The sequence below is a fragment of the Balaenoptera physalus genome (genome assembly GCF_965194825.1).
Source record: "Balaenoptera physalus genome assembly, chromosome: 10".
Taxonomy (NCBI): domain Eukaryota; kingdom Metazoa; phylum Chordata; class Mammalia; order Artiodactyla; family Balaenopteridae; genus Balaenoptera; species Balaenoptera physalus.
This window is the reverse complement of record NC_138889.1, coordinates 10,275,240-10,300,635: the sequence shown is the minus strand read 5'-3', so window position 1 is coordinate 10,300,635 and position 25,396 is coordinate 10,275,240. Positions and strand designations below refer to the sequence as shown.

Sequence of the window (25,396 nt, the reverse complement as noted above, 5' to 3'; positions counted from 1 at the left end):
TTGTGGCTCACGGGCTTAGTTGCTCCGCGGCATGTGGGATCTTCCCAGACCAGGGCTCGAACCCGTGTCCTCTGCACTGGCAGGCAGATTCCCAACCACTGCGCCACCAGGGAAGCCCCAGGTTTCTTTTGATTTCCATTTGCATGGAATATCGTTTTCCATCCCCTCACTTTCAGTCTGTATGTGTCCCTAGGTCTGAAGTGGGTCTCTTGTAGAGAGCATATATATGGGTCTTGTTTTTGTACCCATTCAGCAAGGCTCTGTCTTTTGGTTGGAGCATTTAATGCATTCACATTTGAGGTAATTATCAATATGTATGTTCCTATTACCATTTTCTTAATTGTTTTGGGTTTGTTTTTGTAGGTCCTTTTTTTCTCTTGTGTTTCCCACTTAGAGACGTTCCTTTACCATTTGTTGTAGAGCTCGTTTGGTGGTGCTGAATTTTCTTAGCTTTTGCTTGTCTGTAAAGCTTTTGATTTCTCCATTGAATCTCAATGAGATCCTTGCTGGGTAGAGTAATCTTGGTTGTAGGTTCTTCCCTTTCATCACTTTAAGTATATCATGTCACTCCCTTCTGGCTTGTAAAGTTTTTGCTGAGAAATCAGCTGTTAACCTTATGGGGGTTCCCTTGTATGTTATTTGTCATTTTTCCTTTGCTGCTTTCAATAATTTTTCTTTGTCTTTAATTTTTGCCAATTTGATTACCTCGTGTCTCAGTGTGTTTCTCCTTGGGTTTATCCTGTATGGGACACTCTGTGCTTCCTGGACTTGATTGACTATTTCCTTTCCCATGTTAGGGAAGTTTTCAACTGTAATCTCTTCAAATATTTTCTCAGTCCCTTTCTTTTTCTCTTCTTCTTCTGGGGCCCCTATAATTTGAATGTTGGTGTGTTTAATGTTGTCCCAGAGGTCTCTGAGACTGTCCTCAATTCCTTTTGTTCTTTTTTCTTTATTCTGCTCTGCAGTAGTTATTTCCACTATTTTATCTTCCAGGTCACTTATCCTTTCTTCTGCCTCATTTATTCTGCTATTGATTCCTTCTGGAGAATTTTTAATTTCATTTATTGTGTTGTTCAGCATTGTTTGTTTGCTCTTTAGTTCTTCTAGGTCCTTGTTAAACGTTTCTTGTATTTTCTCCATTCTATTTCCAAGATTTTGGATCATGTCTACTATCATTACTCTGAATTCTTTTTCAGGTAGATTGCCTATTTCCTCTTCATTTATTTGGTCTTGTGGGTATGTGCCTTGCTCCTTCATCTGCTGTGTGTTTCTCTGTCTTTTCATTTTGCTTAACTTACTGTGTTTGGGGTCTCCTTTTCACAGGCTGCAGGTTTGTAGTTCACGTTGTTTTTGGTGTCTGCCCTCAGTGGCTAAGTTTGGTTCAGTGGGTTGTGTAGGCTTCCTGGCAGAGGGGACTGGTGTCTGTGTTCTGGTGGATGAGGCTGGATCTTGTCTTTGTGGTGGACAGGACCACGTCTGGTGGTGTGTTTTGGGATGTTTGTGACCTTATTATGATTTTAGGCAGCCTCTCTGATAATGGGTGGGGTTGTGTTCCTGTCTTGCTAGTTGTTTGGCATAGGGTGTCCAGCACTTGCTGGTCATTGAGTGGAGCTGGGTCTCTAGTGCTGAGATGGAGCTCTCTGGGAGAGCTTTCACCATTTGATATTATGTGGAGCCGGGAGGTCTGTGGTGGACCAATGTCCTGAACTCGACTTTCCCACCTCAGAAGCACAGGCCTGACACCCAGCCGGAGCACCAAGACCCTTTCAGCCACACGGCTTTTGGGAAGTCTGAGGTCTTCTGCCAGCATTCATTAGGTGTTCTGTAGGAGTTGTTCCACATGTAGATGTATTTCTGATGTATTTGTGGGGAGGAAAGTGATCTCCATGTCTTACTCTTCCACCATCTTGAAGGTCTCCCCAGCACAATTTTTTTAGTTCATTTGTCAATATTTAGGTAATTTCAATATGAATATAGTCTCTGCAGCTATTCTATTCCTAGATAAACACCCAAGAGAAATTCTAGCTCATGGACAGAGGGAGCTGTGTGTAAGAATAGTCATAGCAGCACTATTTGTAACAGAATAAAAGAAAACAACTAGATTTCCATCAACTGGAAAATGAGTATTTCTTATTATATCTCTACAGTGGAAAGCTTAACAGTAGTTTGAATGAATTGTAGAGCAAAACTTATCAATAAATCACGAAACTATAGGGTTGAGTGAACAAACTGAGTTTCAAAAAATGGTCTGTACATTATGACATTTAATGATTTTTGAACACTTGGGAAGATAATCTATATAATTTTTATAAACATAAAGTTGTAGTAAAAATGACATGACTGTAAAATGATCAACAGTGAATCATTAAAGGTGTTTTGTGGTGAGAAACAAGGGAGGGAAATCAGATTAGAAAAAAAATTTAGGGGAACATCAGTTATGTCTGTAATTTAATTTTAAAGTTGGGTGATGTGTGCACAGGTGTTTATCATATTGTTTTGTATTCTTTCTGAACTGTTGAAATATTTTACAATGAAATATATGAGACAAAAGGTAGTATACATTATTCTAAATCTTTGTGATGTATAGAGTTAATAAAGCAAGTATCAGCTATAAGATAATATTTATTATATTAATAACAGATGTTATTAAATGGTGAGAACAGATAGAAGCTGATCAGGGTAAAAAAAATTTTTTTTAAGCCTTCTGGATCTTCTTATAGACCCCAAACCAGTCACAGTCATTCACATAATGCCAAACCAGACAATACAGTTGGACATAGACACACCCACATATGCACATACTGTTTCCGTTAAGATGAACATATACTGAAAGATAAATTGTCAGATTATAGAGCCCAGGTTACATGACGTGCTTGGACTTGTGGTCTTTCTGGAGCATCTTCTTTTGTTTGTGCAGAGTGCACACGGACAATACTATGAGGCATTGCAGTGCTTGCTGGTAATGAAATAACTTTGATAGAAGCCCCAGATTGCTCCATAACCTGACTTTCTCTGGCAGATTTAGGCATAGTGGTCAGGCTGGCAGAGTTAACAACGGACTGCTTGTGCTGTAGGAGAGAGAGGAATCCTAGGGAAAAGAGAAGCCAGGGGAGGTTGTTGAAGGAAAAATGGAAAAGTCACAGAAGCACTTCCCTCCTTTTCAGCTATGAGACCCTGATCCAAAGCCCAGTGGTTCCCTTTGAACTGCCCCAAGCCATTCGGGAGGGGGATGCTTTAGCAGAAGAGACTGGAAGTGTACGCAGAATAGGTTAAATGCTGCTCAACTCAACAAAATTGAGGATTCTTTCTGAAAGAGGACATGCTTCTGAGTTAGGAAGTCCAAGTCCAAATGAAATTTTAAAGACTTCTTAAGAGTCTCCAGTATTCATAGGCGGCCATTTAGCATCAGATATTGCTTTTCTCTGACCTCAGGCTGTCCTGGCATGACACCGTGCCCCCAGGCTCACTGCCTCTCTCCACAAGGGTGAACATTCCCTATCAGCCACTCTCCTTAGTCTTGAAGTTAATGGCTATCTCGGCTCTGAAGTGGGGAGGGTGTGAAAGACAGAAAAGGTGGAAATGAGGAGCTCCCTTGGAGGCAAGCACATTGAACATCTCACTCAGCCCGCACCACCAACACTGTCCTTGTAGGAACTGTCCTCAGAGTGTGAGTCCACTCTCACGTTAGCCCTTTAGAATGTACGGGTTGACACATTTTCTTCCAGTCCCCTTTTGATCCTTTCCCTCTTCACTCTATCAGGCATGGATTGGTTCTTTTCACCCATCAAGGGCCCTGAAGACACTCACCAGAGACGATTAAGAAGAAAACGCTTAAGTAGGCAGTGAAAATGATCCAGGTGATCTTGTAACTAGAGTAGTACACGGATTCACCTTGACTTATCATTTGTTGATACAGTAGGAGTGCACAGAGCAGAAGGATGCCTGATGTCCAGACAAAAGGAGAAAAAAAAAGTCCCTTCTGAGGAACCCTGGCTCTTCTACTCAAGTCTTAATCCAAGATATGCATGACTTCCAAACCTCCACCCCATACACCTGCACCTTGTCCAAAGGCCAATCCCACTTCAGTGGTAGATCCAATTTGGAAGCTGCATAACTAAGGCAAAGAACTGGGAAGGCTGAGTTAGAGACTACAGGCTGGACCCACAAACCAAGTATGCCTCCAAACCTGTGTTAGGGAAGACAGAAAGTTACCTGTGAGGAAAGCTAGGCAGGCAGTCATAACGAGAATATGTTTAGTTTGAGGAATCATATAGGTGAATTCAAAACCCAGGAACAAGTTATGGAGGAAGGAAAGGTTGAGGACAAAAATCAGCATGTTCCTAATCACTTCCAGGCCACCTGTTGGAAAGCAGAAGCTGTATTGAGAGAAGGACAGATATTTTTTCTAGGCTCATTTCCACCTGGGGCCCACAAATCTCTAGGTAAACATGTGAATGAGGTGAAAGATTTGATTAAGTAATAAAGAGTGGAGGTGTAGAAAGAAAGAGGTAGGGATCTTAAGCTGAAAGGGAGGCAGAACCAAAAGAAACTGTTCTCTATCTTGGTGTCTCTGCAAGCTTCTTTCTCTTCTATTTTCTCAAAATTGATTTCTTGCTAAACGCTCCAATTCATCCTGTCTTCCTCTAGTGACAATGAGGTAGGAGATAGATGGGCCCCTGGGCCAGACAGCTGGTGTTTGTCAAGTGGAGTAAAACTGAAGCTTTGTTCTCACTCAGACACTCCAAGGACAAAGCTAGTGGCAGAAGCTGAGCTCTGCTAAAGTAAAGAAATAAGGTGCCCACTCCTGAGGTCAAGGAATACTTCCCTGTTTGCACATGCGCAGGAAGGCTCCTTGGGGGTCAAAGAGGGAGGGAGCGCCACCCCATAATATGTATGGACATGTACCCATAGGCCTCTGCAGTGGGATCCATCTTAGAAAAGAGTTGCACACGCATCTTGGGGAGGGTCCTAAGACCAATCAAGTATGCAAAAAGAAACAAGGTAATTGGCCAAATGCAAACAAAAACCCGGAAGAACTGTCCTACATAAACGATTTAAATCACCTCTTCACTGCGCTCCTCATTCAGGATGCCCCCACTCCTCTCCAGGTGGGTATTTCTGCTTTAAATAAATAAATTGTTTCTCTGTGTGCTCTCCCATAAGTTGTGTTGTGTCTCTAATAATAAACTTCGTACCTGTTTTGCAGTTTTTGCCTCCTTGAAACATTTTTGGTTTCGAACGGGGTAAGAATCAGGGAAGTTTGCTTCTAGCCTCTAGCCCCTGGTGGACTGGTGGCTAGGTTCAGTCCCTGGACAGGGAAATAAGATCCTTCTTCAAGACTACTATCCCTCCAAGAACAGCAGTATAACCTGTTTTCCTTGTTGCCAGTTACCTTTCTTTTATACCCTCACATTCTAGATATGCTGGTCACCCTGCTGCTACTGTCAAGACTTCTCAGAGATCAGCAATTAAGTCTGTGAGCTTCTAAACTTTTCTCCAAAACATGCAAATGATGAGATTTTGGAGTTGGCCTTGACTGTGTTGATTACAGAAGTGGGCACACTGCAACCACAGGTGGTTGCACTAGAGAATAATGGTGAGATGGATGGAAGTCAAGGAAGGAGGAACCCTCCCTCTGCACCCATCACTTTCCATAGTATAGCTCTGACCTTCTGGCCAAACAGGAGTACAACATATCCATGGACTGTGGCTTATCCTAGGTTTTTTTGGTTCCAACTTCAGTTCAGCCCATTCTTCTGTGATGATTCCTACTGCCAAGAAGACTAAGACCCAGGAGGAGAAGAACATGTTGGTGGCTTGGACCTTTCTGACCGATACATGCACCATTGTGAGTGGGGATTTCAAGCTGAGACCATCACCAATATCTCACATGCTTCTTCTCTGATTTGATTAGTCACAGGAATTAGGGCAAAATCTAGGGCAAAATCTAGACTTTTAGTGATTGCTGAGGCGTTGGCAGTGGCAGAAGCTGAAGTAGCCTATGGAACAGAGAAGATAAATCACACCTCCATCTGGGCTGGCCTACTGTCACAGCTGGCAACTGCCATGGAATCATCTTGGTCTGACCCTTGACCCTGAGACCTAGTGCAGTGGAAGCACCAAGGGACCTAACGGTCCTGAGGAACCAGATATAGAGGAAGATAAGATGTCACATATAGAGAGAACTATCACATATAGGTATAACTGGAGGCCCTAAAAGAAGTTAGACATATATGACTAAAGATGTTAGAATTATATGTTCCAGGATTAATGAACATTAGACAGGTATCAGTGAAATACAGAAGGAATTCAAGATCATTGACGTGAGATGTCAGCTAGCTAGCATCACAAAAGGGAATGACCATTTGAAATTTGGGGTGTTTTGGAGAAACTTCGGTCCTCATTTGGGGAGCCTAAGTAAGTTTAGTTATGCAGGCATTTAGGAAATAGATGAGCACCGTGAAACCAAAAGAACTAGCCTGACACACTGAACCACTGCAGTCCAAAATCATTTATAAGGCACAGACAATTATTTCTTGTCAGAATTGCCTGTGTAACAGCAGAGAAAACATTTTCAGATTCTTTGAATAAGCAGCCATGGTGTGCAGTGAGCTCAGACTCAGAGGACTTGTACTAAAATCCAAAAAAAACTTTTACTGAACTAAGATGAAAGGCACCTCCAAAAGCCTCTCTCTACATATTTCTTTGACCTCATTGCAGGCTGCTTTCCATGGGTCAAATTGGATTTCTTTCATTGCCTCAAACACACTATGCTGTCTTTCTTCCTCTGTACACATCTCGTTATATCTTATTGATCTTTTAAATTTTTTAAAAGGATGCTCAGTATATTTAATTTTACATTTATGCTGTCAGGGAGACTTTGTAATTAAGAAAATGGACTCAGAATCGTGACTTTAAATTCTGGCTTTACCACTGAGCAGCTTTGTGGTGTTAGAGGTAATAATGCATCCTACTGTTTAACGATTTCATAAAGGTTAAATGAGTTTAGAAATGTAAAGCACTTAAAAGAGTTCCTGGCACATAAATAATATATCAGCAGTTACCATAGTATTAATTTGGATTCCCTGGGAAAGAGATTCTGAAGCAGAGATTTGTATGTGGGGAGTTTACTAGGGAGTACATCCAGGAATCACACCTGTAAGTGTTTGAAGGAAGCAGGTTTGAGATGTGGCTGCAACAGAGGACACATTAGCCAACCCCACCAGGAGCTCTGGGTCTGGGGGCCATCCTTCAGCGTCATCCTGAATGGAGCAGGAGAGCTCAGGTTGTCATGGAATGCAGGCTGCCCTGGGGTAGTATCTCCCTTCTGTCTCAAGGGCACTTCTGTACTATCTGTCAGGACCTGCAAGCCTCAGCAGTCAAAACTTCTGGTCGCTATGGGAATGAGCTCCCACTCTTCACCACTCCTATATTAGGGCCAGCTTGCTGTTAGGGCTGCCAACTGCCATGGAATCATCTATTGGTTTGACTCTTGACCCTTGGGGCCTAGTGCAGTGGAAGGACCAAGAGGGTATAGGCAGCATGCCATGACAACTTATATTATTATGTTCTCACATATTGATACTTTTGTTTCTACACAATAGATCCTTAAAAGTAGGATTCCTAGGCTGAAAGATTTATGTTTCTTTAAAATTTTAGTAGATAATGGCACTAAAGATACAAAGATGTAGCCAGGTTAGAGAAACTGACAGGGTGAGGGATTATTTAGATAACAGGTCAAAGAAGAAATCATATTTCTAGCTAGGGAAAACAGTAGTCAATGATGTCGTTAAATAAGATGTAAAATATGGGAGCAAGCACAAGCCTGGTGAGAAAGAATTTAGCAAGTACTGGTTTTGATTAAGTTTAAGGTGCCTATAGGGCATACAGTAGACCACAGGTCCCAACCTTTTTGGCACCAAGAACTGGTTTCATGGAAGACAATTTTTCCATGGACCGGAGTGGGGGATGGTTTCGGGATGATTCAAGTGCCTTACATTTATTGTGCACCTTATTTCTATTATTATTACATTGTACTATATAATGAAGTAATTATACAACTCACCATAATGCAGAATCAGTGGGAGCCCTGAGCTTGTTTTCCTGCACTGGATGGTCCCATCTGGGGGGGATGGGAAACAGTGACACTCGAAGTGTGTTGCTTATGTCCAGTCTACTCCGTAATCTCGTTTTGGTTGCTGTCACTGCAGAATACCCTGCTTCACAGAGATAGGAGGTTGGGAATGGAAGCAGGCTTTTCAGTGCTTGTGTGGCAATCTCAGGATATTCCACCTTGACTTTAATCCAGAACGTATGGAGATTTGAACTTGTCTCAAACATACTTTTAAGGCCACCGTCATTTGCAGTCTCAAGCAGTTGATCATCTTCTAGCATGAACAAAGTGGATTCATCTGGCTTATTCACAAATGGGTTGAGGATCCATTCCTTCCCAGTTCGGGGGTCTTTTGTGGTTGGGAAGTAATGCTCAAACTCTTTTGAAAGCTGAGATAGGTGATCATGCACCAGCTGGGAGAAAGAAGGCCCTGGCTCAGTCTCTTTCAAAATCTCTACTAATGTTGAAACATGTCAAAAATCCCAGTGTTCACTCATCGTCCCCATAATTCCAGTTTGGATTTGAATGCAGGCATGTTATCTGCCGACTTGAACACAGTTGTCATTCTCCCCTCAAGTGACAGATTGAGTTCATTGAGCATGTTGAATATGTCACACAAGTAAGGAAGTTTTTTTTTTTTTAACAACTTTATTGGAGTATAATTGCTTTACAAGGGCGTACTAGTTTCTGCTTTATAACAGAATGAATCAGCTATACATATACATATATCCCCATATCTCCTCCCTCTTGTGTCTCCCTCCCACCTTCCCTATCCCACCCATCTAGGTGGTCACAAAGCACTGAGCTGATATCCCTGTGCTCTGCGGCTGCTTCCCACTAGCTATCTATTTTACATTTGGTAGTATGTATAAGTCCATGCCACTCTCTCACTCCATCCCAGCTTACCCTTCCGCATCCCCGTATCCTCAAGTCCATTCTCTACGTCTGCATCTTTATTCCTGTCCTGCCCCTAGGTTCTTCATAACCTTTTTTTTTTTTTTTAGATTCCATATATATGTTTTAGCATACGGTATTTGTTTTTCTCTTTCTAACTGACTTCACTCTGTATGACAGACCCTAGGTCCATCCACCTCACTACAAATAACTCAATTTCATTTCTTTTTATGGCTGAGTAATATCCCATTGTATATATGTGCCACATCTTCTTTATCCATTCATCTGTCAGTGGACACTTAGGTTGCTTCCACATCCTGGCTATTGTAAATAGAGCTGCAGTGAACATTTTGGTACATGACTCTTTTTGAATTATGGTTTTCTCAGGGTATATGCCCAGTAGTGGGATTGCTGGGTCATATGGTAGTTCTATTTTTAGTTTTTTAAGGAACCTCCTTACAGTTCTCCATACTGGCCGTATCAATTTACGTTCCCACCAACAGTGCAAGAGGGTTCCCTTTTCTCCACACCCTCTCCAGCATTTATTGTTTGTAGATTTTTTGATGATGGCCATTCTGACTGGTGTGAGGTGATACCTCATTGTAGTTTTGATTTGCATTTCTCTAATGATTAGTGATGTTGAGCATCCTTTCATGTGTTTGTTGGCAATCTTTATATCTTCTTTGGAGAAATGTCTGTTTAGGTCTTCGGCCCATTTTTGGATTGGGTTGTTTGATTTTTGATAACTGAGCTGCATGAGCTGCTTGTAAATTTTGGAGATTAATCCTTTGTCAGTTGCTTCATTTGCAAATATTTTCTCCCATTCTGAGGGTTGTCTTTTTGTCTTGTTTATGGTTTCCTTTGTTGTGCAAAAGCTTTTAAGTTTCATTAGGTTCCATTTGTTTATTTTTGTTTTCAATTCCATTTCTCTAAGAGGTTGGTCAAAAAGGATCTTGCTGTGATTTATGTCATAGAGTATTCTGCCTATGTTTTCCTCTAAGAGTTTGATAGTGTCTGGCCTTACATTGAGGTCTTTAAACCATTTTGAGTTTATTTTTGTGTATGGTGTTAGGGAGTGTTCTAATTTCATTCTTTTACATGTAGCTGTCCAGTTTTCCCAAAACCACTTATTGAAGAGGCTGTCTTTTCTGCATTGTATATTCTTGCCTCCTTTATCCAAAATAAGGTGACCATATGTGCCTGGGTTTATCTCTGGGCTTTCTATCTTGTTCCATTGATCTATATTTCTGTTTTTGTGCCAGTACCATACTGGCTTGATTACTGTAGCTTTGTAGTATACTCTGAAGTCAGGGAGTCTGATTCCTCCAGCTCCGCTTTTCTTTCTCAAGATTGCTTTGGCTATTCGGGGTCTTTTGTGTTTCCATACAAATTGTGAAATTTTTGTTCTAGTTCTGTGAAAAATGCCATTGGTAGTTTGATAGGGATTGCATTGAATTTGTAGATTGCTTCAGGTAGTATAGTCATTTTTACAATGTTGATTCTTCCAATCCAAGAACATGGTATGTCTCTTCATCTGTTTGTACCATCATTAATTTCTTTCATCAGTGTCTTATAGCTTTCTGCATACAGGTCTTTTGTCTCCTTAGGTAGGTTTATTCCTAGGTAATTTATTCTTTTTGTTACAATGGTAAATGGGAGTGTTTCCTTAATTTCTCTTTCCGATTTTTCATCATTAGTGTATAGGAATGCAAGCGATTTCTGTGCATTCATTTTGTATCCTGCTACTTTACCAAGTTCATTGATAGCTCTAGTAGTTTTCTGGTAGCATCTTTAGGATTCTGTATATATAGTATCATGTCATCTGCAAACAGTGACAGCTTTACTTCTTCTTTTCCGCTTTGGATTCCTTTTATTTCTTTTCCTTCTCTGATTGCTGTGGCTAAAACTTCCAAAACTATGTAGAGTAATAGTGGTGAGAGTGGGCAACCTTGTCTTGTTCCTGATCTTAGTGGAAATGGTTTCAGTTTTTCACCATTGAGGACGATGTTGGCTGTGGGTTTGACATATGTGGCCTTTATTATGTTGAGGAAAGTTCTCTCTATGCCTATATTCTGGAGGGTTTTTATCATAAATGAGTGTTGAATTTTGTCAAAAGCTTTTTTTCTGCATATTTTGAGATGATCATATGGTTTTTATTCTTAAATTTGTTAATATGGTGTGTCTCATGACTGATTTGCATATATTGAAGAATCCTTGCATCCCTGGGATAAATCCCACTTGATCATGGTATATGATCCTTTTAATGTGTTGTTGGATTCTCTTTGCTACCAACTTATTAACCTTGAAGTGTCTGCCAGAGAGGCAGGAACCTGTAGGGATGCTCCCCCAGGACTGAGACACTGGCAGGAGTCATTTTTGTGATCTAAGGCTACCCTGCTAATGCTGGTGCTCGCTGGCATAATTTTGGAATTCTCTAATCTGCTAGCACCAGTGGACATGCCCCAGTGAGATCCCTGCCCACCAGTACCCTTTAGCAGCTGCAGCCAGGCTTTGAAGCTGCTCTGGGAGCCAGCCTGACCCACAAGCACACTGCAGCCACTGCAGCAGCTGTGACCCTAGCACAGCAGGGTGTGAACACAGCCCACATAGAGGATACTCTTTGAGCACCTGGCTCTGGTGACCAGGTGGGATTCTGCTTCTAAACCTCACAAAACATCTCCTAAATAAGGTCACTTCTTCAAGACTGGGAGAGATAGCTGATTTACATAATACATAGAAGAAAACACAAATAATTAGGCAAAATGAGGAGACAGAAGACTATGTTCCAATGTAAAGAACAAGACAAAACCTCAGAAAAAGAACTAAATGAAATGGAGATAAGCAACCTACCTGATAAAGTGCTCAAAATAATGGTCAAAGAGATGCTCACTGAACTTGGGAGAATAGAGGAACACAGTGAGAACTTGAACAAAGAGAGAAAATATAAGAAAGTATCAAACCAGACTAAAAAATATACTAGAGGAGTTCAAGAAGGAGGAACTCAAAGAGGAGCTCATCAAAACTGGATGAGGTGGAAGAAGGAAGCAGCAAGCTGGAAGACAAAACAATGGAACTTACCCAAATAGAGCAGCAAAATGAAAAAAGAATTTAAGAAAATGAAAATACCTAAAGGGACCTATGGGGCAACATCAGGCAGAATCCACTGAGCCCCACACGGTCTGGCCTCACCCCTCCCTCCCATCCCTGCCCCCTGGACACCCCAAGCTGTTGTTGCCCACCCACTCTTCCTGGCTGCTCCTCTGGCTGAGCCCTCCTCAGCCTTCACATCGGAGAAGGTGCACCTCCCCCAGCTGTTCTCGATAAACCTCTGGATTTCCTTCACAGAACCCCCACCTTTCTGGTCACACTTAATTACGCCCTCTGTCTGTCAGGAGGCCAGGACTGAAGACCTTTTATAAGTCAAGTTTGTATTGAAGTATAAAGTGCATGTAGGAAAAAAAAAAATTGCAAAAAAAAAATGCAGAATAACATTTGCATTATAGGATCCCAGAAATAGAAGAGATAAAGAGATAAAGAAAGGGCCAGAAAAGTGATATGGGGAAATAGTGGAACATCTTCTAGGATAGATCACATGTTATGTTACAAAACAAATCTTAGTAAATTCAAGAAAGTTGAAATTATATCAAGCATTTTCTCCAATCAAAATGATATGAAACTAGAAATCAATCATAAGAAAAAAGAAAAACATGCAAATTAAACAACATGCTACTGAACAACCAGTGGGTCTTTGAAGAAATCAAAGGAGAAATAAAAAATACCTAGAGACATATGGAAAGAGAACAACAACACATCAAAATCTATAGGATGCAGGAAAAGCGGTTCTAAAAGAGAAGTTCATAGCAATACAGACCTACATCAAGAAATAAGAAAAATCCCAAATCAACAATCTAAGCTTACACCTGAAGGAACTAGAAAAAGAAGAGCAAACAAGCCCAAAATTAGTGGAAAGAAGAAAATAATAAAGATCAGAGCATAAATAAATACAATAGAGACCAAAAAAAATTAATAGACATTATCAATGAAGCTAAGAGCATGTTCTTTGAAAAGATAAACAAAATTGATAAACCTTTAGCTAGACTGACCTAGAAGAAAAGAGAGAGGACTTAAATAAATATAATCAAAGATGAAACAGAAGTTAGAACTGATACCACAGAAATACAAAGATTCATCAGAGACAATGAGGAACAATTATACTGTAACAGATTGAACAACCTAGAAGAAATGGACAAATTCTTAGAAACATACAGACTTCCCAAGACTGAATCATGAAGCAATAGAAAATCTGAATAGACCAATTACTAGTAAAGGGTTTGAAACAGTAATGAAAAAGTCTCCCAACAAACAACGGCTCTGGAGCAGATGGCTTCACTGGTGATTTCTACGAGACATTCAAAGATTTAATACCTATCCTTCTCAAACTCTTCCAAAATTTAAAGAGGATGGGAACTTCCCAAGCACATTTTACAAAGCTAGCATTACCCTGATAACAAAATCAGGCAAGGACACTATAAAAAAAGAAAATTACAAGTCAATATCCTTGATAAACATAAATGCAAAAATCATCAAAAATATCAGCAAACTGAATCCAGTAATGCATTAAAAGGATCATACACCACAACCAAGTGGGATTTACTCCAAGGATGTAAGGGTGGTTCACCATTTGCAATCAGTCAATGTGATAATCTATCACATTAACAAAATCAAGGATAAAAACCATGTTATCATTTCAATAGATGCAAAAAAATTATTTGGCAATATTTAACTACTGTGTATTGTAAAAACTCTCAGCAAAGTGGGTATAGAGGGAATGTACCTCAGTATAATAAAGCAAAAACAACAGATGGGACTACATCAAACCAAAAAGTTTCTCCACAGCAAAGGAAACCATCATGAAAACAGAAAGACAACCTACTGATTGAGAGAAGATATTTGCAAATTATATATCTAATATGCAGTCAGTATGCAAAACATATAAAGAACTCATACAGTTCAACAACAACAAAAAAAACAACCCAATTAAAAAATGGACAGAGGATCTGAATAGACATTTTTCCAAAGTAGACATAAGATGGCTAACAGGCACATGAAAAGATGTTCAGCATCACTAATTATTAAGGAAATGAAAATCAAAACCACAATGAAATCTTACTTTATACCTGTTAGTATGGTTATTATTGAAAAGACAAGAAATAACCAAAGTTGGAGAGAATGTAGGGAAAAAGGAACCCTCATACACTGTTGGTGAGACTATAAATTGGTGCAGTAACTATGGAAAGCAGTATGGAGATGCCTGAAAAAATTAAGACTAGAACTATTATATGACCTAGGTGTTCCACTCTCGGTATTTATCCAAAGAACACAAAAACTAATTCGAAAAGCTATATGCACTCTTATGGTCATTGAAGCATTATTTAAAATGGCTTAGATATGGAAACAACCTAAGTATCTATCAATGGATAAATGGATAATGAAATTATTCATATATATATATACATATGCCATAAAAAATGAAATCCTGTCATTTGCAACAACAAGGATGATCTTTGAAGGTATTATGCTGAGTGAAATAAGTCAGATGGAGAAAGATGTATATGATTTCACTTGTACGTGAAATCTAAAAAAAAAAAAAATGAAAAAATTAACCAACAAAATAAAACAACACCAAGCTCATAGATACAGAAAATGGATTAGTGGTTACAGGAGGGGAAGGGGCTTGGGGGTTGGGTGAAATGGTGAAGGGGTTCAACTGTATGGTGATGCATGGTAACTTGACTAGTGGTGGTGATCACTTTGTAGTGTATACAGATGTTGAACAATAATGCTGTACACTTAACACATATAATAACTTAAAAGAAGAAATGAGAAGTGGGAAATGAGGGGCAGCTTGTAAAGACACTTTTTATAAGTGTTAAGCTGTAAAAGAGAAGGAACAGAGAGTTGTATCTACAGAGGACTTTGTAGAGTTGAGGTGGGTATTTTTGTGTTGTATCTCTTTAAAATTTCAGGATGGGAGAGATTTGAGGATGTTGTAATACTAATAGGAAAGTGCCAGCAGAGGAGGGTGAGGATACTGGGGGAGAAAAGGGTAGGTTACTGAGAAGGGTATTTGAGGAAGTGAGAGGATGAGATCTAGAGCAGCAGTGGAGGGACTAGCCTTTAAGAGGACAAGTATTAGGGCATTCTCCCACTCCTGCCAGGATGTGGAGGAAAAGTGATGGAAGTAGATTTTAGGTCATAGGCTGAGAGGCAGGTTTTTAGAGTTCTGTGTGATAGTTTTTCTGTAGCTTTAATGAAAGCAACAGCAAGATTAGCTAATGAGTATGAGACTAGAAGTGGTAGAGTGGAGAATTTGAGGAAAGAGTTTGGAATATCCCTGTGGACAATTGAAGAATGAAACACCCAGGGAGAAGTTGAGATTACCCAGCAGAGTAATGCTAGTGGTTTTTATTAATTAATTAGCAACTACCATCTGTAGGGAGGCGTTAGTGACCTTCCAGGCACTTTACATTCTAGGCACTGTTGTCTCCAATTTACAGAGAAGGCTGAAATGCCCATTAGTTTAATACATTTTGAGTGTTAATAGCGCCTAGATTCAAACTAAGACCGTTGAAATTCACAGCCTTAGATATTTTTTTTTCCATTGGAGTAGAACTGTTTTTCTGATCACAGTTTTTCTTGCCTGCTAATTTTCTAAGTCGCTCTAAGTACATCATTCCATATGATAGTTAGCCAGATGCGAGATGCTTTCTATGAAAATTGCGTTGTCTTTAAGCAATTTTTATACCATCAGGTTTGGACACTAGGCTACTCTTTGAGGTAGACTGTTGACAGCTTCCATTATATCTACTTTCTTTCGAAATTTTGATAATTAAAATCCAAGCTATATTTGCGTAGAATTTTTAAATATACCTGAAGTTTTAAGGCCCATTTAAACAGGACTGGATAAGACTTAAACAGCACCATCATGTGGGTTCTTTAGTGCCCTGTATCTCTCACAGAGAAAGTGCGTGTGTCCTAGGGGAAAAGACTGAAATGGGGATCTTGGTGGGATCTGCTTAGCACTGGGCTCTCGCTACATCCTGTCTCTGAATTCAGACCTGTCTGTCTCAGGTATGCTAAGGGGTCATTAGTGCCATAATTTCCCATCCTCTTTTTTCTCCCCCAAAGTCTTTGACGATAATCATCTTATGCAGTTGATTTCCCTCCAAAAGGCAGACGGTTCCTGGGATCTGAATGAAGGTCTGGCCTTGGTCCTGGGTGTGAAGTTGGAAGACATACTGGCTGCACTCCCTGACAAGGTGAGATTCAGAGAAGTAGAAAGAGTATGTATATTTTTGAGGGGTTGAGGTGAGTAATGAGAATCGGGGTGATGACTCACCTGAGGAAGGAGAACATAAGAGGCCATAGACTAAATTAATTTCTAATAATAGAGGTTGGAGATTTTCCTGGCTATTTTAGAGCGGAAAGAACAAGGAATTGGTCTATTAGTAGAAGTTGATGGTTTAGAGTTGATGGATGACAAAGGGAAAGCAAAAATCCTCTTCTATTTTAACTACATTCTCTGCCAGTCATCTTAGTTATAATTACTAATATTTATTAAGCAGTGACTCTGTGCCAGGCACTGTGCTATGCACTTAACATTCGTGATCTTATTTATTCATCAAGCAGTTAAATATGGTAAATCCTACTCATGTTGTTATTAATAGATGAAGAAACTGAAGTCCAGAGAAGTATGATAATGTCTCTGAGTTTACTCAGCTAGTCAGTGGCAGAGCTGGATTCAATCTAGGACTGTCTGTCTTCAGAACCCGCATTCTTGCTACTCTTTATATTGAAAGGAATGGTCCAGAAATGAACACAATTTCACTGAAGTCAGGATAGGTGAAGTATTAATAGGGACAACCTACTTATTTCAGATGTGTTCAAGTATGCTGATGAGGACAAATTACATTCAGGAATTTCAAGGCAACTTACTAAATCTTCTAATTGAGAAATTGTTGAATATGAGACAAATGCCAGAAGCCTGAAGGACAGCTGTCATTCTGAATTTTCAAAATGTGGAAGGTGATTAAATAAACTTCAGATATCCTGTACCTGCACCATCTCCTACAGTTTCCACTAGTCACATGTGGCTACTGAGCACTTGAAATGTGACAAATGCAAATGAGGAATTAAATTTTTCATTGAATTGAGGTGTGAAATACAAACTGATTTCAAAGACAACATAAAAAATGTAAACCATTTCATCAATAATTATTTTTATATTGATTACATGTTAAAATAATATTTTTAATATATTAGGTTAAATATATTAGTAAAATAATAGTACCTCTTTATTTTTACATTTTTACATGTGGCTGCTAGGGCATTTAAAATTATATATGTGTCTAGCATTATATTTCTATTGAAAAATATTATTCTAGAACAAATAATCAAAGGGATAATTTACAAATAAGTGGAAGAAGATATGAGAATCACAAAGTTCTAACTTGGTTTCATTGAGAACAAGACATGTCAGACTAACATTTCCTTCCATGACATGGTAACTGGGCCAATAAATCAAGGGAATGAAGAGTCCTTCAATAAGGAATTTGAATGTTTTAATGATGAGCTTATGGACTGAGTACAAACTAAATGAAAACCTATAACACTGAATAATAAATTCATTCAAACTTGAAACAGATTTTTAAGCTCACCAGCCTCTGAATTCTCTGAAGGTCCATATTTTCAGTGAAGATGGAGACCAATGCTTTCCTATTTGTGTAAGACACAACTGGGAGAGCAGATTATTAGACCAGAAAATGAGGATCCCAAATTCTCAACTACACAAGTAGAGGATAGAAGCAGAATAACATAAGAGCTATTGTACATGAAAATCAGAGATTTTAGATGACCACAAACTTAGTGTGAATCAGCATATTGGAGACATGATTAGTGGAGGGCAACAGGATTGTCAGAAGCTATATGTATGAGGTATTTGGGGGCTGTGGTCATAGAATTTTTTAAGTACATTTATTTACCTCCAGACGTGACCATTTAAGGAGATATAGTTTAAAAATCACTGTGATGTTTGTTTCTAGACTAAGAGAGCAAGCATGGGGATTCTTACTGCTTTGACATAAACAGTCCTCTTAAGGAAGAAAGAAAGGAGCTGAGAATTTTGGTCTGAAACAGGACTACTCAGAGCAGACATGATAGCTGTTTCCAAATCTTAAAAGTCATGATATAAAAGAGGAATTTCTCTTGATCTGTTGACTCAGATTTCAATATAAAAAAATTGAAGTTGGGAGCTGTGGGTGAAAACCCATGAGAGGCTGTTCTGTGTTCTGTGGCTGAGACTTTCTGTTGAGCAGTATGAACAATGTGATTCAAATCAGAACATTTGGCCTCCAGTCCCAGCTCTGTCATTTGGTAGAAAGCTGACTTTGGGCAAATAATTTCACTTTTGTACAAATCAGTTTTCTCTCTAAAAAATGTCATTATTGATAATTTGTCATGTTTTTGTTTGTTTTGGTGAGGGTTCAAATAAGAATACCTGGAGATACTTTATAAAATATAAAGCAATTATGCATCTGCATGTGCTTCTCATATCATTGCTGGGTAATCCTCGTTGGGGGTGCTTTAAGGAGCTTCAAGCACTGTCCTGGTGGTTTCACTGGATTCAAAACTTAAGATCTTTCTATCCTAAGATACAGTGGATTGCTGCCCTAAGGTTCAGGGCCCGTTAGATGAGTTAGCTGTTTGGGGCAGGTAAGTAAGGGGGGAGTGGAGCTTTTTACGCCCCCTTGAGGGGCTTTCTGCCAACCTGGGGGTCCCAGTTGCGTCTCTGTCTGTAGTACAGGATGCTGATTCCTTAAGCTGGGCCACAGTCCTGGTGGTGCTCTGGCTGCATGACAGTGGTAAGGACATGAAGTGTGAGTGGGAGCTTCTGGAAAGGAAGGCCATGTCCTGGATTCACATCCATGCAGGTAGGAACACAGTCCTGAGACCCCCATCTCCTTCCCTCCTTAGGAAACTAACCATCATCCCAGGCACTGAGCCTCCAGGCCTGATAGAGGGTCACCAAGAGAGGGTCCCCATAATCTCCTCCCCTGACCATCCTGGTTCAGACCTTTCCTGCTCTCCCAGATAGTTCTTTCCTTGGGTGAAGGTGCAATCTGAAATTGGGGGAGCGAAGGAGGTGAGTGAAGAGGGAAAGTGACATGGGTGGGGAGTGTGAGCTGTGAGAAGGACGTGAAGTAGCATTGATTGTCCTCATCATCTCAGTACTGTACTGAGTGTAAGACTGGACTGGAGCCCTTACTCCTTGGGTGTTTATCATCTCACTGCTGCTGAGTATTTCTGGGGCTGGAGAAAATTAAAGGGAATCTGGGCAGTAGGGAAAGAAAAGTCAGGGGTATTGAAGAAAGCTAAGCAGGGCTCATGGGAGATGATGAGGGAGGTTTAGGGGAGACTGGGAGAAGAGCCTGTCTCATCGCTGTCCCTCAGCTCTCATTCTTGTGTTCTGTTCATGACAGCTGTTGTCAGGCACGCGCTTGTGAAAGCCGCGATTGCTTTCATGAAATCATCTGCGATCGTGCCGTCTTTGCCCTTTGAAGATACCGTCCAGAAGAACAAGTGCCTCTTCTATGCTACTGTCCTTTCCTTTACCCTCTCTTCTGTTCTGATGTGTTTTTGTATTTTACACCTATCCTGTCAGCTTCTTCTCCTAAAAGTAGTGGACACCCACCCCACCTTGCCTCTCTGTTCCAGGTTCCCTTTGGATTGCTCTTCCTTCCCCAGCCCATCCTCTCAGCCAAGTGTCAGTGGTCCCAGAACCTGTTCCCTCTCTTGGAGGAGTTCAAATCATTCATAGGCAGTAACGTTCCACCTAGGTTTTCCAGAGTGACCACCTGAAAAACAGGTGACATGGACTCCAGACTAAAGGTTGCAGCACTGATGTTCAGAGAATGCCTGGATTAGAGAATTGTCTGCATTTTATTTGTCAGTTTATTTCTGTTCTCATATATTTATCAGGACCAGACTGGTGAGCTATGCAGTTTTCTATGTTTACATAGGAGGAAGAGTTGGAGGGGAGGTAGAAAGCCCACACTGGGATGAATATAACCTTATATTAAGATCTCAAAGAGGGAGACTAAAGGGGTCCACTGTGAGGGCTGGCACTGTTGGGGCCTTCTTGATTGATCCTGCTTGGGCTTTGCTACTACTTGCCTTTCCTCCCACTGCCTCAGGGACTTGGGTTGAGTTATACCTGATGGAGACATGTTTTTCCTTAATCATTAAACATCTTAGTAAGAGGGCAATAATGGAATCCTTAGTCCTAGCCTGAACTCATGATGCTTCTAAGTCAGGATCTGACCTCGTATAATAAAGGAAAAAGCAAGTTGAAAGGCAGTTTTGCCTGAGACTTCAACCTAGACCACTCACCCCCTGAGGAAGAAAGGAGCTCCCCATATTTCTAAACCTTATGTCCCATATACTCTATCCCAGTGGGCATGACCCTATGTGATGTGTTGTTTCCTAAAATACTATTGTATTGATATTAAAATGGCTAACTCTACACTGCACTTTGTTGTATCTGGTCTTTTATAGATTTACTCATTGAACCTGCATTGGTTTTATTATCCCTTCTTTTTCCACCCAGCTTTTTTGGTGCCTCCACTGTTCACTCTGTGTCCTTTCCCCATGTCTTCTGTTTTAGGCTGGTTTCCTGTCTTATATGAGGCAAGTAAAGGGCGCTGGTCAGAAAACCACTATTGGAATCCTGACCATACATTTCTTCTCTTTTTCTTTTTTTTTTTTTTAATTGAAGTATAGCTGATTTACAATGCTGTGCCAATCTCTGCTGTACAGCAAAGTGACTCAGTTCTACACATATAGACATTCTTTTTTTCATATTCTTTTCCATTGTGGTTTATCCCAGGATATTGAATATAGTTCCCTGTGCTGTACAGCGGGACCTTCTTGTTTATCCATCCTATATATAATAGTCATTTAAATAGTTATGTGATAAGGACAAATGATTTCACTCTCAGGGGCTTACAATTCCCATCTGTACAACTAAGGGATTAAACTAGAATTCTATTATTTCCCTTATCTTGAATACTCAAGAATTCTGAGCAGGACCTCAATATCTGTTCACTAAGGTAGAGGATGGCCCAGAGCTGAGTTCTGTTCAGCTGTTGCATGAACTGGCATTAGGAAGATTTGCCCAACTTGCACAGTGGCAACTGACCTCCCAAGACTTTCTTCCAAGTTTACTTACAGCTGAGCGTGACCTATGGAATAAGGATGTGGCATCACCTAGAAGCTTGTTAGAAATGCAGAATTTTAGGCAACCCCAAGAACTACAGTATCAAAATCTGTATTTTCAGAAGGTCTCCAAGTGATTTGTATGCACATTAAACTCAAAATGAGGGCTTAGTCTTTTCATAAAATAGGCTTTGTATCCAAGTTTGTCATCTAGATAGTCCCTAATGAGGTAATGACAGAAGAGACAGCTTCCTAAGGACCATAAAACTTAGAGAATTACCCTTTGCCCACAAAATGATGGCCCTTTACATTTATCATGCAGGGCGTTTATTATTACATTTATTGTTCACCTCCCCTTTTCTCACCCTCAGCTTCCAGACTTGGGGCTTAGGAACTTCTAAAGCAAAAAACAAGACAAAGAACAGTCTTAGTTTTGTCTTCTTTAAAACGCAGAATCAACTACAGTTTTAAAGTAGCATGGTTTTATTTTTCCATTTGCATTCTCATGCTGTAAAATGTTGTACCAACTATAAATTCCTCAGATCTAAACAAGTGTCTGTCTGCATAATCAACAAAGATATTTTGGCACCTGTACTGAAGCCCACTTTCAAGGCTGGTGCTTCATGTTTTAGGAAAATATAAAGCACCATCTGTACTTTCAGGGACTGATGATCTGGGCAAGAAGCCCAGGAGAGAAGCTGCTCTCATCTCCCATTGGTTATCCTCACCCTGCAGTTGTTTCCTGGCTGCTGCAGACTTGGCCACAAGAAGGAAGGCAGGTAACATCGCCTCAGGATTCTCCCACTCAGACTGAGCCCAGTGCCTTCAGTGCAGGGTACCCTGTTCTACATAGACTTACTATTAAACCCACTGCTGTTTTCCCCAAGTCTAATACAGTCATGCTGGGAATCATTCAGCATTTGCTGTTTCTCTCCGAACTCAGCCATTGCTTCCTTAAAAGCAGTCCATCTACTTGAAGTATCTGATTGACAAGAAGAAAAACTCCATGCAGCACCCCCTATATTGTTCTTCCTTTCAGTTCTATCAGTTTTTGCCTCATGTATTTTGATGTTCTCTTGTTAGATACATACACATTTAGAATTATATCTTCTTGGAGATTTGACCCTTTTATCATTATGTAATGCACACCTTTATCTCTGATTATTTTCCTTTTTCTGAAATCTGCTTTGTCTAAAATGAATATAGTTACTCCATCTTTCTTTTGATTAGTGTTAGCATGATATATATTTTTATTACTTTCCTTTTAACGTAAGTCTTTATAATTAAATTGGGTTTCTGGTGAGATATATATATATATATATATATATATATATATATATATATATATATCTTAACCACTGGACCACCAGGCAAGTCCCTGGTACCCAATATTACGTATACTTGGGTTTTGTGTTTTTAGCTACTCTGACCATCTTTAAATCTTAGTTGTTGCAGTACTGCCCTGGTGGTGCAGTGGTTAAGAATCCATCTGCCAATGCAGGGGACACAGGTTCGATCCCTGGTCCAGGAAGATCCCACATGCTGCGGAGCAACTAAGCCCGTGCACCATAACTCCTGAGCCTGTTCTCTAGAGCCCTCAAGCCACAGCTACTGAAGCCCGTGTGTCTAGAGCCCGTGCTCCACAATGAGAGAAGCCACTGCAATGAGAAACCCGCGCACTGCAACGAATTGTAGCCCCGTCTCGCTGCAACTAGAGAAAGCCCGCGCACAGCAACGAAGACTCAACACAGCCAAAAATAAATAAGTAAATAAATTTATAAAAGTAAATAAAAATAAAAGGCTTAGCAATTGAACCCTAGGGCATTCCAGCATTTAGAGGTCGGGATAATGTGGTAAAGAGGGATGGAAAGATAGAACCAAGAATAAGTTTGTATCTGGAAGCCAAATAAGTAGTTAAAAAAGAATAGAGTGAACTACTGTGATACAAGGTTTGAATATATCAGATAAAACGATGAATTAGAATTGATCACTGGATTTGGCAACATGGAATTTGTTGGTGACCTGAGAGAGTTGTTTTGGTGGAGAAGTTTGCAGTGGGATAAATAGAGAACTTAATTAAAAAGCAGACAGGTTGGTGAAGTGTTAATATCCCACAACTGTTTTGCTCTTGGACTCTTCCAGAAAACACATAGGTGTTACCTTTGAGATATTGGAAGGCAGGTTCATTATTCACACATCTAATAAATTGTTATTGAACACTTTTATGTATTGTGCTAAGTGTTAAAAAATACAATAGTTAATTGGGAAGATGTGATCCTAGCTTTCAGGGAAATTATTTGCTGGACTTATGAACAGGATGGTAATATAATGCTAAAAAAGTATTTAACCTACCCAGTCCAATTGGGAAGAGAAGGCTTCAAAGAGAAAATTATACATGAATTAGGACTTAAGTTATTTAGGCAAAGAAATGGGAGGCAAGCATTCCAAGCAAAAGTGTAAAGATGAGCATGAAGGTGTGAAATACTATGAAGAATTCTGGGAACTACAAGTAGTTTGAAATGCCATGAATTTATAGTAAAATGGCAGTGATAAAAGAGGTCAGAAAACTGAAGCATACTTCTCTGTCTCTTTCCAATTTTAGTTATTGCATAAAATAATTTAAAATAATTGTCAAACAAGTTCATTATTATTAATAAGTAGATATCACATATTATTATAATTACTGTTTGTGAAATCCCATGTTGGTATAATAATATATCTTATTTTTATATATTTTATAAATAATAAGCAATTGATATAATAACAAATATAGTCATTATTAATTGTATAGCTTTCCAGAAATCTGTTCTTTCGAAGGTGAATTTACTACTTAGTCCAGTGCATTAAAATAGAGTAGGACAGACTTGGTTACGGTTCTACCATATTTTTGGTACTAACTCTGGCAGATTTCCAAACTCTACTGCCCTCTTCTCCCTACTGGATCTCTTGGAGCAATGTTTGTAGACCCAGCCCTGCCTCAGCTTTGAGGACCATTGCTGCCCTTTGAGAGGAAGCATTGAAGGTTTAAGCAACTGGGCCTCAGAACAGCTTTTCCTAGACCTCAGTTTCAATTCCCTTCCTGTTACGGTGCTCTTTCCTTGTGTCAGCAGCTCTGATAATAGGGTCTTACCCTTGTTGTCTGGGCTCATACCCCAATTTAGGTCACTTGGTCATGACCTTGGCCTTCCTGGACTGGGGTTCTGCTTATTCATTTGAATTCTCCTTCATGGAGTCCTGCATCCTGTCCCTGGATCCAAGTCCAGAGGACGTATGGATATATCTCTGTTATAAATAAATAAATAAATAAATAAATAAATAAATAAATAAATAAATAAATAAATAAATGTGTGTGTGTATATATATATATGACACAGAGATACATCTCTCTAGGAATGTTTTGTTTTCTTTTTCTTTTGTAGGGATGCTGTACTGCATCTTCTAGGATATCTGCTGGTTACTAAAAGTTTTACTCTTCCTGAACTTTGACCTACTTGTGCCATGGAAATGAAATACTGTAGTTTGCTTGACAGACTGTGCTATATCTCAAACCTGCTAGATTAGTGATCTCCCTGCTAGTACCTGGTCTGCTCCAACAGATACAAGGGTTGTTTCAATATTGTAGCCTGCTGAGTTACCTGAACCATATTCCAGAAGTTTACAGGCTTTGATAGTGGGAGTTGGGACCACATAGAAGCATGAGGAATCACTTAGGAATTAGTGATTACTGAGGACACCAAGTCACTCAAGAGAGTTTCCAGGGATTCAAGTTCCTGATATTTCTGTCATTCCCATCTCTCCCCAATAAAAATGCAGGAAATATGTTTCATTCCTATGCTTATTACTTTAGCTCCTCCATTAAGTGGGTCACACCTCTTCCATAGAAACCATTAAATTGTTAGGAAGCCCAACAAGCAATTGAGCACTTTCCCACCAGAAGAAAAAAAAACGGAAAAAGGGAAAGAAAGGAAGGAAGGGAAATAACAGCTTAAGAAATTTATCATCCAGTAAATAGCCATCATCCTACTCTTCCATTTGGTTCACAGTCCAACTCTTCCCCACTGAGTTTTTGCAGAGGAAAGAAGAAACTCACTTGGCCACTCACCCCAGACCCCAACC

The 25,396-nt window shown here is 39.8% G+C and overlaps 2 protein-coding genes across 2 annotated transcripts in view; one reads left to right on the top strand and one right to left on the bottom strand.

Moving 5' to 3' along the window:
• Positions 1-1,580: 1,580 nt before the first annotated feature.
• The window catches only part of TMEM225 (transmembrane protein 225), a 188,197-nt gene continuing 164,381 nt past the window's right edge, over positions 1,581-25,396 (bottom strand). Inside the window, exons 2-4 of the mRNA XM_082409603.1 lie at positions 5,585-8,877; positions 4,213-4,376; positions 1,581-4,008 (exon numbers count right to left, since the gene is read on the bottom strand). Coding sequence (XP_082265729.1) covers positions 3,785-4,008; positions 4,213-4,376; positions 5,585-5,847 — 651 coding nt within the window. The 5' untranslated portion in view covers positions 5,848-8,877 and the 3' untranslated portion in view covers positions 1,581-3,784. The remainder of the gene's footprint in view (positions 4,009-4,212; positions 4,377-5,584; positions 8,878-25,396) is intronic.
• Positions 14,565-19,526, top strand: VWA5A (von Willebrand factor A domain containing 5A; the record flags this gene model as incomplete). Its single annotated transcript, XM_082409602.1, has 4 exons — positions 14,565-14,577; positions 15,034-15,113; positions 16,159-16,326; positions 18,870-19,526. 4 exons carry the CDS (start codon positions 14,565-14,567, stop codon positions 19,158-19,160), a joined length of 552 nt encoding a protein of 183 aa, XP_082265728.1. The 3' UTR covers positions 19,161-19,526.